Source organism: Monodon monoceros, unplaced genomic scaffold (assembly GCF_005190385.1).
Source record: "Monodon monoceros isolate NGI ecotype Baffin Bay Population unplaced genomic scaffold, NGI_Narwhal_1 Super_Scaffold_4, whole genome shotgun sequence".
NCBI classification, from domain to species: domain Eukaryota; kingdom Metazoa; phylum Chordata; class Mammalia; order Artiodactyla; family Monodontidae; genus Monodon; species Monodon monoceros.
In genome coordinates this window covers 20,709,570-20,726,316 of record NW_021703781.1, presented here as the reverse complement: position 1 = coordinate 20,726,316, position 16,747 = coordinate 20,709,570, and the positions used below count along the sequence as shown (strand labels likewise).

General features: G+C 41.5%; 1 protein-coding gene across 1 annotated transcript in view; it reads left to right on the top strand.

Moving 5' to 3' along the window:
• Positions 1–5,470: 5,470 nt before the first annotated feature.
• PPA1 (pyrophosphatase (inorganic) 1) overlaps positions 5,471–16,747 on the top strand; it is a 36,947-nt gene continuing 25,670 nt past the window's right edge. Inside the window, exons 1-2 of the mRNA XM_029201267.1 lie at positions 5,471–5,671; positions 8,286–8,344. Of these exons, the coding sequence (XP_029057100.1) occupies positions 5,608–5,671; positions 8,286–8,344 (123 nt within the window). The 5' untranslated portion in view covers positions 5,471–5,607. The remainder of the gene's footprint in view (positions 5,672–8,285; positions 8,345–16,747) is intronic.

Genomic DNA, 16,747 nt, shown 5'->3' with positions numbered 1-16,747 from the left:
TTAAAGCAAGATAGATCCTTTGAAAGGATCCTGTGGGTAGAATGTGGTAGGGATGGAGGGCTATTTTAATAAGTGATTGGGAATGGCCTCTCTGAGGAGGTGAGATTTGAATATAGATATGAATGAAGTGAGAGAGGGAGCATGTGAATAGCTGAGGAAAGAACAACCCAGACAGAGAACATCATGTGCAAAGGCCCTGAGATAGGAGAGGGAGCATGAGAAAGGAGGTCATGCACATCAAAATGGTACTGAATTTCAATAATTACATTTCTGGTCAACTCAAAACATTTACCGAGTGCTTGTTAAAAGCCAGGCACAGTGGCACAGTACTAAGTGCTTTGTGTCTGTTATTTATTTCTCACAACAGAGCATAAGCTCCATGAGAACAGGAGCTATGTCTATTTCACTCACTTTTGTGGACTCAGATCTAGGGCACTGCCTCGTACGTCGGAGACACCCAATAATAAATGTCTGTTGAATGAAGTAATTACATAAACAGGTATTTCTTATTATTCCAATATTATAGATGGAAAAACCAAGTCTCAAAGAGTTAAGTAACTTACCGTAGGTCATATAACTAGACGGTGCTGAAGCTGACTCAAATCCTGGCGCGTCTGACCAGGAAGCCCAGATTTTTGCCACTCCCTCAAGCTGCTGTGAATTCTCCTTCCTATATTTGGGAAACTGAGGTTCAGAATAAAACAAAGAGGCTTGATGGAGATCCCCTTTAATCCTAAAAATAAAACCAGCCAGCCACAGGCTCCAGACTGCTGTTCTAGCTGTAGGACCACATTTCCATCACATTCAGTGGCTTCCACAGATCTGAGATGGAAGGAATACCAGCAGTTTAAGTAAACGATGTGCATTTAGTCTGATCCAATACCACATCAAGCATCAAGCCTTCGTGGCAGCCATGGGCTGAAAGAAATCATCCTTTGGACTCCTCTGCCTTGTGGTCATTGATGAGGTGAAAGCTGCTGAACTGGCTGTCAGGTCCCACCTTGAGCTGTTTGTGTTCTCTTAGTAACTGCAATGCGCAGGCCTTTGAATCCCATAACCAACAAATGCTGCTGTTGTCACGTGCAAGCAACCAAATGAATGTGCGTGGAAAAACCCAAGCTTGGTGATTTGGGCAAATTAGCTTATCTGTCACATAGCCAGTGGTGGTGTTAAATCACTCTCAGTTAGAGGAATAATCACTCCCCACTGCCCTCTGTCTTCCCCTCTGCTGTAGCATGTGTTAGGATTTCATTCCTTTTTCAGGCTATTAGTCTATTTTAGCCAAGATATTTTGACTTCAAGTAACAGAAATACCCAATTTAACTGGTTTAAACTCTGAAATTTGTTATCTAATGCAATAAGAGATTCAGAGGAAAACTAACTCCAGGCTTGGTTAAGTCAATAGCTCAAAGATATCTTAAGAATTCAAGTTCTTTCCATCATTTGCTTTGCTAATCTCTGCATGTCAGCTTGGTTCTGTCTCAGGCAAACGCTCTTGGTTAATGCCTCATAAGAGGGCTGCAGCAGTTTCAGTTATTTGCGTTAGCCGGGCTTTGGCTAGATTACGCTGCTATAACAACCTCTAAAATTTCTGTGGCTTCAAACAACAAGCATTCAGGAGTATACTCTCCTTTTAAGATAAAACCTTTTCTGGAAACACTGGGCAGCCTTCCCTTCATCCCGCTGGACAGAATTGTATCACATTTGCATGCCTGAAACAAATACCGACAACCATGATTGTCTTAGTTTATTTAAAATGCATTCCTTTGCAGGGGGAGGGCGGAGGGATAAATTAGGAGTTTGGGATTAACATATACACTCTACTATATATAAAATAGATAACCAACAAGGACTTACTGTATAGCACGAGGAATATTTTGTAATAATCTATAAGGGGAAAGAAGCTGAAAAAGAATAGACAGATATATATGTATAACTGAATCACTTTGCTGTACACCTGAAACTAATACAACACTGTAAATCAACTATATTTCAATAAAAAGAATAATAAAATGAAATGCATTCCTTGAAGACAGTGGAGGGGCTGGCTGCTCTGAAGCAAAGGTATGTATAGAGGAGTAAGTTCCTGAACAAATTTAGGATTCTCTTAGAAAGGAGGAGGTAATATGGTTACTGGGCAGGCAACTAGCAGTGTTTGCTATAATATTCAAAACTAAAGCCATCATTTTGCTTACCCTCCATCCTAACCAAACTATCTCAGTAAACGACACACCATTCAACCAGTTGTCGTAGCCAGAAACCTAGAAATCATCCTCAAATCCATCTTCCTCATCTTCCACTCTGTCCAACCAATGATCAATTCCATTGATTCTACCTTGAACATAGCTCTGTAATCACTCATCTCTTTTGCCACCCAAGTCCAGGGCACCACCATCATCTTTTACCTGGGCCACTGCAGCAGCCTTCTCATTGTTCTCCCTGCCTCTGTTCTTGCTAAAATTCAATCCAGGCTTCAAGCTGCTGACAGAGCCACTTTTAAAAGCAATTCTGACATGTCACTTTCCTGCTAAAAACCCCTTCTAGGTTTTTCATTTCTCTTTTGGAAAAAGTTCAACCCCCATGTCATGCCTTCCAAGGCCCTCCACCATTTAACTCTGACCACATCTCTTCATAGTCTCTTTCTGGCTTCTACCTTGTCCCTTTTGCTTTATTAACTCCTTGTCATCTTTCAGGTCACAGATTAAGGGTCACTTCCTTGGAGAGGTTCTCTGCTCCCACAAGGCAATACCTTGTACTTCCTTTATCACTCTACTTATCCAAACCATTTTTTGGGCAGCACCCCACAGCTTGGGGGATCTCAGTTCCTCGACCAGGGATTGAACCCAGGCTGTGGCAGTGAAAGCCTGGAATCCCAACCACTAGGCCACCAGGGAACTCCCTCTACTTATCCAAACTTTTTGGACGTATTTGCTGAAGATTGTCTTCCCTTCAAACTATAAGTTCTGTGAGGGCCCAAACTATGTCTTTCAAAGCACTACATCCCTACCACCTAGCAGAGACAATAGTCACAAGTGTTAAATAAAACACAGTTACACATTTGAAAGTTTTCCTGTTATAGGACCTAGAGGTGGTAGTTGACACCAAATATATACATAAGGTAACCTAGGGAGAGGGTATCTCTAGAGAGAGAGAACATGAGATGTTAGAAAGACAGTGACGATCAAGATGAAGGGATGAATGGGAGTTCCTTGGCGGTCCAGTGGTTAGGACTCCAAGCTTCCACTGCAGGGGGCGTGGGTTTGATCCCTGGTCGGGGAACTAAGATCCCACATACTAGTGCGGTGCGGCCAGAAAAAAGAAGAAAAAAAAAAGATGAAGGGATGCAGAGAAGGCTAAAGGGGAAAATGAGAAATAAGTGGCCAGAGAAGTAGGAGGGATGTCAGAAGTACATGTAGTCACAAGCCAAGGAAGAGAGAGTGCATCAGGAAATTGGAAGTGCCTAACAGGGTCAACCACAGCAAAAAGGATGTGGACTGAAAAGGGCCACTGGTTTGGTCACAGAGCAAGAAAGACAACGTTTGAGAACAGTTGGGTTCATCCTTTGTCAAACTGTTATACTTAAGAAGGTATTTTTGCCCTCTTTTTCATTAATTCCTCTATCTGTTGGTCCAGCAAAGAGTCATTAAACACCTACTCTAGGCCAGGTACTGTGCTAGGCCCCAGGGAGACATGAGAAAGAGAACAAGGTCAAAAGGGCCTGTGGGGTTCACCAACCTTGCCTGCAAGGGAAAGTTACAAAGCACTGACTTCTGCCCCAGCTAAGGCAGGGCTTGGCTTTTTACTGGAGTTGGTACTGATTGGCTCTCTGAATACATTTGATACAAGAGCTAGCATGCAAGTCCAGAGGTCAGCAAGACTTTATTTGCTTGCTCTGACCTGGCAGGAAGCAAAAGGGAAAGTGCGTGTGGCACACTATTGCATCATTTCTGTCTGTTCACAAGTCATCACAGATGAGATTCTGGGGTTTTCCCAGAAAACTAGCTCCATCTGCTCAAAGGTAGGAAATTGACGGCACAGTTCAGTCGGAAGAGCATCCTTTTAAGAAACTCTCTGAACATGAGCCTACTTAGTGTTCACTCTGCAGAGATTCCCTTAGCTTTCAGTAATGCGTTGCATTACTGACTAAACTACTGCTCTACTATTTTGTCTTCCTGCCCTTGTGTTCTAACTACAGTAAAGATGTGTGGTGTAGTGTTCAAAAGGTCAGTGAGTCATGACCTTCTGAAGATTAATGGGAGTCTGGCTGGAGATAAGGGAGGAACACTAACTGGAAAATTATCTTACTACGTTTTCATTTACTACAGGGAGCACCTCATTTTATATAATAGATATTGATTAAAAAAAAAAAGAGTTTAAGTCAAAATGTCATAGAGGCACATTATCTTTAATGCTCTAGAAAATCAAGATCATTTAAAGACCAGCCCATCAAAAATTTTAAATGAAACTAGGCATTCTTCGAAATAATTTTGTAATCAAATTGGTGAATAATAATTGCCTAATTTGAGGATTCTGAAATATACAGTAAAAAAAAAAAAAAACCCACATACAACTGGGGAAGTAAGTGATGCAAATATCTGCCCACAACCTCAACTGACTTTAGCTTTTGGGGTCTGGCCTGACACCATGAAACAGTGGTATAAAAACAAGTTTCAAGGAGCTTGCACCTGAGGAAATGGCCTCAGGGGACTCTGAGCTCACGCCTGGACTATCCCACTGCTTCCATCTGAAGTCCTAGGGGACGTGGGGAGGGTTGGGCAAGCCGGGGGAGCAGACTGAATCCTCCACTGGGGAGAGTGGGAATAACAATTTACACTTCCCGAGCGCTTACAACAAGCCAGGCTCTTCCTCCAGCTCTTGACGTGTATCAACTCAGTTCATCATCCCAGCAACCCCTGAAATCGTTACTATTAACATCTCCATTTCCCAGGTGAGAAACTGAGTCACAGAGGTTAACAGCAGTTTGCTCCATGTCATACACTAGAAAGTGATGGAGCTGCTACCCAGCTGGTAGCCATTACAGGTGTCAGTAATATGTCTTAACTTTGCTTAAAAGGATCAGAAAACCGCTCACCTTTAAGACTGCTTGGCAGGGATTGCCAGGTAAAGCAGCTGACTCCTAAACGTCTTTTGAGATAAGGAATTACTCTGCGGAGAAGGGTGTGTGAGTCAAAGGTGAATTTCCAGTGTGCGTGAGAGGCGAAAGGTCGACGGTCAATTCTTAGCCGGTCGAAGCTGAGAACGTGTTAACAACCTCCGTCAGTGCCCCAAAGCCCGCCAGCCCAGACGGATCACTCAGCCAGAGCCTGCCGCCAGCCACGTGGCCCAGCCTGGGAGCTGAGGGGAGGTCCGCGGAGGCGCGGCCCGAGGGGGCGGGGCTGGGGCACTGGGACTCGCGGGCCCTACGGAGTGCGCCTGCGCGCGGCGTGGGCTCGAGAGCGCCAGCAGCGTTAAAGGCTGCTCCCCGCCCTGCTAGCCGGTCCAGTCACGGCAGTGCGCAGGCGCAGAGCTTACTCCTTGTCAGTCGGCGTCGCGTGCTGGCTAGAGGCTTTGTAGCAGCGGCGGCAGCGGCGGCAGGTCTCCGGCATCATGAGCGGCTTCAGCAGCGAGGAGCGCGCCGCGCCCTTCACCCTCGAGTACCGAGTCTTCCTCAGTGAGTGTCGGAGGCCCGCGGCCCCTCCCTGCCCGCCCGCCCATTCATTCCTGGGCCTCGCCTCCCCTCCCGCCCTGGCGGCTGCGGCCCGCGCTCGGCACCTTGTCCCGGGCGCCGGCCGGGCTCCTCGGGCCGGTCCCGGGGGCCTGGGCGGGCCTGGCCCTCTCATTTCACACGTCCCGCTCGCGGCCAGGACGGCGTGGGTCGGCGTTCCTCTTTCACATGCTCGATTGGACCTGAACCTGGGCCAGGCTAGTTTTGCAGGTGTCCGGCTCGGGCAGTGTCTGATGGGAAAAGGAAACCACTGAGTCACCCTAGAAAAGGTGTCTGGGGGTAAACTAATCCCCGTAAGAGGATTATTCAGTTTGGAGGAACGGCGTGGCGAGGGGCAGGAGGTGATGGTGGTGACTCCCTAAGACCTTAATTCCTCCACTATAGCTCAGATTGTGGGCACGTAGCGGGGTCAAGTACAGGCCCTCGTCCGACAGACGGGGAAGCTGAGGCCCAGATCTGGAGCGATCAGTGGAGGACTGGACCCATCCCTCTGGGGCCCCAGTAGCGCTCCTGCCTACCTGACGCGTGCTTTCCAGTAGCACTGATGCTGGGAAAACGCCTTGTGAGACAGAAATCTGTTCCCCTCCAAACAGGTGACGTCAATCTGGGAAGCATGAGTAAGAAAGTGCCAAATTTTGGCCCCTGTGCAGCGGATCGCGTCTAAGGGGTACCTCCCCTAAGTCTGCGTTTAGAGCCGAGGAGGCCGCAGGCGCTGCTTTCCTTGGTGCACCACCTTTAGCCTTGTAGATGGGGGAAAGCTACCTCGGGTTTATCTTTATCCTCTTACCACCTCCCCACCTCCCCGCCCCTCCCGCCCCCAAAAGATTATTAGAGATAACGGAGGCGTTTCTATTTTAACTTCTTTACAATTTTGTTCCCAAGAAAATAGGCAGGTGCCTTGAATTCTATGAGTTCCGGTGTATGAAGGGCAGTAAAGAGAGAGGAGGAGGGGATGAATGGTAATACTGAAAGAACAAAGCTCCTAGCAAAAAATAGCCTGGTGTGAGAGGAAAAGGAAAGTGAACTATAAAGTTACACAACTAAAGTTTAGATTGCCATGTAAAATCCAGTGACGTGTGGGACCTCTTCCACCCATTTTATTTAATTTCAGAATTCAGCAACAAGGGCAGTGCAGGAACTTTTGACAAATAGTTTCCTGAACTGTTTTTCTGGAGTTGGTGTTGGCTCCAGAATTTCTCTGCAGGAGGGATTTAGAGAGGTGACCGTCTAGTTTGTAGGTGGGGGGGATGATTAGGGTAATTGTTTTCAAGCTATATTTGCAGAACAAATACAGTTTTTACTTAGATTATGTATTGGTAGTGAGTACTATATAATTTTAATTTAAAAAATCATAGATTTCTTAATATCCTTAATAGGAGAAGATTTTTACCTCTATAATGTTACATTTGCCAGTCTCTTTAAAACTGGTGGTGGGTTGGATCGCAAGTCACTATTGACACTGAAGGGACCAGTATGCCATTGGGGATGGTCACAGATCAATTTTGCCTATTCCACTTTGAGTTTTTTTGTCCTTTTTTTTTTTTTGGCCACGCCATGCGGCGTGCAGGATCTTAGTTCCCCAACCAGGAATCGAACCCGGCCCCTTCACAGTGAGAGCACAGAGTCCTAACCACTGGACTGCCAGGGAATTCCCTCCACTTTTATTTTTTTAATTTTTTTGTGGTACGTGGGCCTCTCACTGTCGCCTGGCCTCTCCCGTTGCGGAGAACAGGCTCCGGATGCACAGGCTCAGCGGCCATGGCTCACGGGCCCAGCCGCTCCACGGCATGTGGGATCTTCCCGGACCGGGGCACGAACCCGTGTCCCCTGCATCAGCAGGCGGACTCTCAACCACTGCACCACCAGGGAAGCCCTCCACTTTGATTTTTAATCATGAAGGGATGCAATGTGGACTGACCCTTAAGGTTTTCTAAAGAATAGTAAGGAAGTTTTAAAATTACTTTTTGGATATGGTAGTTAGGTCTCTAGAATACAGAAATTACCTGTGAAAGTGCTGTTACAGCTAGATTATCCTTAAGAAAAATCCTAATCTAAGATGGCTCTGTCTCCCTGGAACACCATTTAAAGCAACACGGTTTATAGTTTGGCAAATTGGTCCCCTGCCTTCTCCCAGAGCCCAAGTATTTCATGAGCTCTGTTAACTGTTAACCGGTATAAAATCAAACAATTTGATTGCTTTTTGTATACACGCACTGCTAGGCTTTGTGATACAAAGGCTTGTAAGGCAGTCCCCACCCTCACCATAGAGGTTAGTACCTTTTAGACCCCTAAGGAACATGTAGGATGAAAACCTAACCTGATCTTGGAGCAGTCAGGAAGGTGAAGTATATAGCCAGTTTTTCTGGGGTGGGAATAAAATCCGGTGAGTGGTGTTGATAATGGGAAGAGAGAGGGTATGTGGGAAATCTTGGTACCTTCTCAATTTTATTGTAAGCCTAAAAATTCTCTTAAAAAAAAAGTCTTAAAAAATGTGTACTTCATGCATCTGGAAATATAATTAACCAATAAAAGCAAAAACTTTTTCTAATTAATTTTGCAGAAAATGAAAGAGGACAATATATATCTCCATTTCATGATATTCCAATTTATGCAGATAAGGTAAGACATCCTTCTCTGACCGTAGTCTCATTGCTCAGATCAGTTAGTTCCACGTACGGATTTTCTTATATGTCTTAACAAGTGCTTAAAATGCCTCATTGTGCTGTGAGTTAAAGGTGCATTGACTAAATAAGGAGACAGTCTTAAATCTAGATTATTTGGTTAGAAGAAGCAACTATAATTTGGAGAAGGAGTAGAGGAACAGAAACAAATGTTTTAAAGCTGCCTTGGTTAAAAAAAAAAATCACCAGAATTGCTGGTAACTCTTTTTGTTTTTATTTTCATTTTTGCCTTTTTATATTTCCTATTTTTTTTTTTTTACAAAGAGCATGCATTGTTTGTACAAATTTAAATAGCTATTTTTTTAAAAAGCCATTGCTTGTTTTAGCCTCCCTCCCAATAAGAGAGGTTTGTGCTGTATTTAGGAACTGACACAAGGACAAATGTCTGATTCTTTTTTATACCTTAAAATTTTTTTTCATTCAACCAAGAAGGATCCACACTGAGTGCAAATCTTTTTGAGTCATAAAAGCTTCATAGGTTATTGATCTTCCTTAGCTAGATGTCAATACATAATACATGTGAATATCACATTCCAGTGCATGTCTAGAATAATAAAGATGAAATTTTATCCTTGTGTGTGCTGAGTCTTACTTTTTTTCTGTGCTTGACTATCATAAATAGATAAATTCATGTACTTCTACCAGGAAGATTGCTACAGTTCTGCACTGACACTTGGACACTGGCAGAAAATCTAACCTGAGTGTTGCTTCTGAGCAGCCTGCCTGAGCTGGGCTCTACCTGGAGACAGTGGAGCAAACAGCCCAAGGGCAGTTATGTCCCACAGTTACAGGAGAGACCTCTAATTGGCATGTGTTCTCCTCTGGGATTCTCAAAGCTGTATTTATTCAGAAACTTTTAATTTGTTACATCTGATTCCCTGGGAGTTGACAAGAACTGCAGAATCCTTCCTTCCTCTTGAATTGGCATCATTTGGTTGGCTTAAATTAGGTGTTGTATAATTAATATGTATATCAAAGTACTTTGCAGTAACATCTCAGACCATTTTGAATAATGAAGAGGTATAAAATGATGACCCTAAGTTTACTGATGGTACCTTGTCATACAGATGTACTAGGGAAAGGAAACATTTTCTTGACCTGTAGCTGGGTTTCTTTGCGTTCATAAGTGTCTTAGCCTGTTTGGGCTGCTATAACAAAATACTATAGACTGGGTAGCTTATAAACAGCAGAAATGTACTGCTTACAGTTCTGGAGGCTGGAACTCTGAGATCAGGGTGCCAGCATGGTTGGGTAAGGGCCCTCTTCTGGTCGCAGACTTCTAGCTGTTTCCTTATGTGGTGGAAGGGGCTAGCGATCTCCCTGGAGCCTCTTTTATAAGGCACTCATCCCATTTATGAGGATTCCACCCTCATGTCTTAAGCATTTCCTAAAAGTCCCACCTACTATACCATCACCTTTGAGGGTTAGGATTCCAACATATGAGTTTTGGAGGGACACAAACATTCAGACCATAGCCTTAAGTTATTGGACAATATTCTAGCCAAGGACCAGAAGAATCATAGCAGTTATGGTGCCTAGTCTTGTTGCTGCTGCAAGTTACCCCCAAATAGGAAGCTGAGACCACATTTTGGTGTCGTGTAAAACATCTTCACTCAGGTCACTCTGCAACTCCTTGAAGTTTTTTACAGGACTGGCTGTATCTGTAGTCTGGGATTACTCAAATGAATCTGCCTTTTGTACCACATTGGGCTGGCTCACGAGTACAAGCTCTTGCAAAGACTCTGGATTTCACCAGTGGTCCAGACCTCAGTGAACTTCAGCACTTCAGATTCCTGCCTCAGAGGCAGGAAAGGGTTCTTTTTGTTTTGTTTTTAAGGAAGTTTAGTTTATACAAAGCACAAATAAGGGTGTGGTACACATAACCTATTTTGGATTCTAGCCTAAACAAAAGATCTGATTAATTCCGTTGGTTACAGAAGAGTATGGTTTTTGAAAAAAAAAATTTTCAATGTGATTAAGTTTATGTAAATACATTTTTGTGTGGGTAGCCATCGACTTTATCCCTAATATGGTCAGTCATTTGAGGGGTGATAATGAGGGAATGTGCCTTTAACACAACTCAGCTCTATAAGGAAAAAATGACCAAAGGCTTATATTCTACTCCACAGCAGGACCTTTCAACGTGGACAGCATTTGATTTAGTATATGTGTCATTAGGTAATCCAGCCAGCCAGTTCTGGAAATCCTTGTGACTCAGATACCCTACTTGGGTTATTTCCAAATCCACTGGGTAAAAGAAGGCAAAGGCAAGGACTCACTGGATGTATATATATTGTAGGGCTGTTCTTTGCTTTGGGTCTATTTTGGAATCAAATATAAAAACACCTGTAGCTCAAAGTGTCTTCTGACATAAAACTTCTGAGATAACAGAAAATTTAACAATCCAGAACATAATCGGCATAAACAGTGTGAAACACTGGGTAGATTAAAAGCTTTATCTAAATCTTAGAGTACTCAAGTATCATGACTTGACGTTCTCATTTTAGAAGTTTGGTATTTTCTATTCTATATCTTAAACTTCCATGTTAAATACTAGTTCTAACAATATAGGCTTCTGTAATGTTTTTCAGCTGACTGTTGGGAGAATATATAAATATGGAACTTTTCTCCTCTAAAAAAAAGTCAAGCTACTAGTCAAATAGGTGGGTGCTTCAGAAACTGAATAGGATATCTTTGGCAGTTGTGTATCATTCTTAAATTTTTAAAGATACTATCTTACTGTACCTGAAACTTTTAGAGGAGATAGGCCACCCAAGTGGATGCTTTTAAAATTATAGTTGAACCTTGAACAATGCTGGGGCTAGGGGCCCTGACTAGCGTATAATTTATAGTTGGCCTCCTGTATCTGAGATTCCTCCGTATCTGGAGATTCAACCGACAGACTGTGTAGTTCTGTAGTATTTACTATTGAAAAAAATCCACATATAAGTGGACCCACACAGTTCATACCTGTGTTGTTCAAGGGTCGGCAGTACTCACTTCCCTACAGGGTTTGCTTTGTTTTGAATTTTCTATTTCTTTTTGTAGATAGTTCTATAAATGGAACTTAAAAAAAAGTCACCAAATTAATCATTTAAATACTGTTGGTCTTCTCCAACTTTATATGTATATAGAATGGTTGGGGTTTTGTTTTATGTTTTCCAAACCGAAGTTAGAACTGGCAGCAGAGATGAAAACTGATAACAGACTTAATTGGCATGTCATAACTAAGAATAAACTCCTATTTTTTCCCTTCAGATGAGCTTTAAGGTGACTAAATTTTGAAAACAGATATTCTAACCATAATATCTGTGGTTTAACAATTTTCTCAAAAGATAAAGTTGTAAAACAAACTTAACAAAACAGAAACAGACATACGTAAAGAGAACAAACTGGTGGTTGCCAGAGGCGGGGATGAGGGAAATAGGTGTGGGAGATTAAGAGGTAAATCTTCCAGTTATAAAATAAGTCATGGGGTTGTAGTGTACAGCGTGGGGAGTATAGTCAATATTGTAGTAACTTTGTATGGTGACAGATGGTAACGACTTACTGTAGTGATGATTCTGTAATGTATAGAAGTATCAAATCACCATGTGGTACAGCTGAAACTTGTATAATATTTTAAGTCAATTATACTTCAATCAAAAAAAAAGTTAAAAGGGCTTCCCTGGTGGCGCAGTGGTTGGGAGTCCGCCTGCCGATGCAGGGGACACGGGTTCGTGCCCCGGTCCAGGGGGATCCCGCGTGCCGCAGAGCAGCTGGGCCCGTGGGCCGTGGCCGCTGGGCCTGCGCGTCCGGAGCCTGTGCTCCGCAGCGGGAGGGGCCGCAGCGGTGAGAGGCCTGCGTACCACACACACACACACACACACACACAAAAAGTAAAAGGACAAAAGTTTTTTGGATAGCTTTGACTACAAAAAAAAGTTGTGTTGATTAAATATGCATGTAATGTGCAGTCACAATGCCTGGCTTATAAAGTCTCGATATACAAAAACCAAAAAAACCCCCCAAAACCCCACAATAGGATGATGATGTTAACCATAATGACTGGTTATGTCTGAAGCCTTTCGGAGCTCTACTGTATAAAGATCACTGAACTGGAAGTAAGAAACCTTGGTTTTAGTCCTGGTTTTACCACTAACTGGCTTTGCCATATTGAGCAAGTTGCTTTACCTCTGAGCACTATTGGTCTTAGTGGGTGTTTTACATTACATTTAGCGCTATGCTAAAGCCCTTATGTGGATTTTCAACTTTAGCCATAATTTCAGTCTGTGAGCTGGGTTCTTTCAGTAACTTAATTGTCCAGGATTACCAACTAGAATTCATAAGCGGTAGTGGCAGGATTCAGACCCAGGCATTCTTGTTCAGAACCTGTGGTGTTAGCCACTGAGCCACACTGCCTCGAGTGATAAAGGTGGTGGATTTTACTTTGTGCTTTTTGATATTTTCCAAATTTTCTACAGTAACTATCTCTTTGATATTTACAAAGAAAAAAAGCAGAATAAAAGGCTTGCTTAATTTTTTTTTTTTTTACGCTTAGAATTCAAGGGAAATGAGTAAGAACTTCCTTCATTCGGGAAAGCTATAAAGTCTTCTAGTCCAGGAATTCTTGGTGGCCCTGAGACCCTGGAATACTCATCGATGGGTTTCTGAGGTTCCGAGTTCTGTCTGAAATTGCAGTTTGGTGTAAATGTGCATTTTTCTTGGAAAAGGTTCTATGGTGAAAATTCTTAGTCATTGCAGATCATAGAAGATGTTGACAGCTGGAAATGCAGACTCTTGCTTGATTTTATAAAGATAAGAAAGTAAACAGATTATGGTTAGAATATCTGTTTTCAAAGTTGAGTCATCTTAAAGCTCATCTGAGGGGAAAAAATAGGAGCTTATTCTTAGTTATGACGTGTCAATTAAGTTTTATTACTTTCTGTGTATGTGGCATATGGCAGTATGCATTACCAAATACAATAGTTTGTTGAAACTGCTATGAGTAGAACATCTGTGTGATTGGAAAACAAATGAGCATTACTGAAAGGTGTTTGTTTTTTAACTATCTCCCCTGCTCAACAATTTGTTGAGCAATTTTTTCGGGGGTTGGTATAAATCACGTTTTCCTTTGTGAAGTTATAATTCTAAATGAATAAGAAGCACACAGTGTGAACTTCGGTCATCATATTTCTTCTGTGTCAGCTTCTCCAATAGACATTTGTCACTTGTCACTGAAAGAAGTCAGGAGCCCATTTATTTTTTCCTTAAAATTTTTTTAAAAATTTATTTTTCAGCTTTATTAAGGTATGATTGACAAATAGTCATTGTATTTAAGGTGTTCAGTGTGATGTTTTGATATATGTATACATTGTGAAATGATCCCACTAATCACGTTAGTTAACCTCTACCACCTCACCTATTTATTTTGGTTGTGTGTACGGTGAGAACACTTAAGAACTACTCTCTTAGCAACTTCCATAGAGCCATACTGTACATTAGGTTTCCAGAACTTATCACTTATAACTGAAAGTTTGTACCCTTTGATCAACATCCCCTCATATCTCCCACCCGTCCAGCCTTTGGCAACCATTTTTCTACTTTCTGTTTCTATAAGTTCAACTGTTTTAGATTCCACATACAAGTGAGTTTATGTAGTATTTGTCTTTCTCTGTCTGACTTATTTCACTTAGCGTAATATCTTCCACATTCATCCGTGTTGTCACAAATGGCAGGGTTTCCTTTTTTCTTTTTTAAAAAAGCCCGAATATTCCAGTGTGTGTGTGTGTGTGTGTGTGTGTGTGTGTGTGTGTGTGTGTGTATGTATGTATGTATGTATGTATCACATCTTCTTTATCCACTCATCCATTGATGGACACTTAGGTTGTTTCTGTATCTTGGCTATTGTGAATAATGCTGCAGTGAACATGGCAGTACAGATATTTCTTAGAGATTCTGATTTAATTTCTTTTGGATAAATACCCAGAAGTGGGATTGCTGTATCATATGGTATTTCTTATTTTGTGTTTTGAGGAACTGCCATGCTGTTTTCCATAATGGTGCACCAATTTACAATTCCATTGATACTGCACAGGAGGAACCCATTTACTTTTAACAACTTAGAATATATCCTGTAATCACAGAACTGGCTTTGAAGCCAAAACTTAAAACCAAGTGTTACTTGGTGAGCATTTAATAGGATAAAAATATTCTTGGAAATGATGAAATCTGCTATACCTTTACAAAAGCACCTTTATGGGAGTAGAGCATTTCCTTACTAACTACATGAGCTCTTCTGATAGGAATTTTATTCTCCAAAAATACTCTAGAGATAAAAAAAAAAAAAGGCAAACTGCCCTTGTTTTTTATTAGCCTCTTGCTTTATATCTAATCTCTAGATAAATTTAGAAGAAAATCCTCTCTACCACCATTGTTTTCCTCCAAATTTTATTGCAAAATGGAAAAATAAAGGATGGTGAAATCAGGATGATTTTGTATTTCTTCGTAAGTCTGGTATTTATTGTACTTGTTTCTGAAGTTATCTAGAGAAACACATGAAGAGTCAACTTAAATGCTAATTTAAGTTACTTATGCAGCTTTGCAATACAGTAAGTCATGTTCACTAGGCTTCAGATCCAGTGTTGGGAAAAGATCATAAGTCATGAGGTGTTCATAAGTCTCCCAATAAAGACACATTTAACTTTACTACTAAGATTCAGAGATGGGATGTAATTAAGAGTATGTTCCCTGTATATGTACTTAATGATATTAGAAATAATAGCCTACCAAGTAGCCATGGCCTATTCATTAGTAAATGACTTGTCAGACTACTAACTTGATCCACAAGAAAACTAACCAGTTTGGAGATGAGACCTATGATCACGGTACTACTGTGATACTCCTGTTTCATCAATGAAGTTAAAAGCCCGATCAATATATAGGTTATATTTCTTCTATCTGTAAAACAATTTTATTTTAAATCTTTTTGATTAGTGGAATGCTATGATTTAGACTTAAGTTTCTAATCTCCTTAGAATCTGGACATCTATAACATTAACATTCTTGTCTTCCTGTTGAAATGACTGTAAATCTGGGAAGTCAGACTGATTGCTATGTCTCTGACTTTGGAAGTCAGAGTTTAGAGCTATGCTTTGCCTTTCCCCTGCCTCCTACAGCCTTGTCAGCATCATCCTACTTGGGATACCAATGTCTTCCTTCCTTTCTCTGAAACTGTAAACAGGGAGCTGAAAGCTTGGTGCCAGAGCAGGGATTGAGAATCCAGAGCATAGCAGAAGTGGAGAACAGTTCTGAGAAGTCCTAACAATGGAAATAATAAGACACTAAATCCAGGATTGAGCTAAGTAGTAGTTTAAACCAGTTAGGATTAGAGAAAAAAGGCATGAATTTTTAACTAGGTAGTACTAAATTTCCTAAAATCTTGTCTCATTCTTTTAAATGCCGTAAACATTGGAAATATTAGAAGGCATAATTTTTTCCAGTTTTTCATGTAAAATACATAAAGCATAAAATTTACCGTTCTATTTTAAAGCATACAGTTTGGAGGTATTAAGTACATTCATATTGTTGTGGAACCATCACCACCCTTCATCTCCAGAGCTCCTTTCATCTTGGAAAACTTGCATTCCATACTCATTAAACATTAATTCCCCAGTCCCCTGGCAACCACCATTCTGCTTTCTGTCGCTATGAATTCGACTTCTCTAGATCCCTCATGTAAGTGGAATCATATAGTCATTTGTCTTTTTGTGACTGGCTTATTTCACTTAGCATAATGTCCTCAAGGTTCATCCATGTCGTACTACATGTCAGAATTTCCTTTTTAAGGCCGAATAATATTCCATTGTATGTACATACCACATTTTGCTTATCCATTCATCCTTTGATGGACACTTGGGTTGCTTCTGCATTTTAGCTATTTTGAATACTGTTTCCATGAACATGGGTGTACAGATATCTCTTCAAGACCCTGCTTTCAATTTTGGGAGGTATATACCCAGAAGTGGAATTGCTGGATCATATGGTAATTCTATTTTTAATTTTTTGAGGAACCACCATACTGTTTTCCACAGTGGCTATACCATTTTACATTCCTACCAACAGTGCACAAGAGTTCCAAATAGAATGCATAATGTTTTAACAGTAAAAGTGTTTTTTTCTAGTAGCAATGGAGTGATTGGTTGAAATTCTCATGTCAGTTGCCCTGAAAATCCTAATTATCATTCTGTACCTAGTGGCAACACGCTGAATTGTAGCCATGGTGTCTAGGAGAAATAAACTGTTCTTTACTAGTAGTTCCTTCTAAAGAATAAGAACGTCTGCCCTTTTTAATATCAAAATA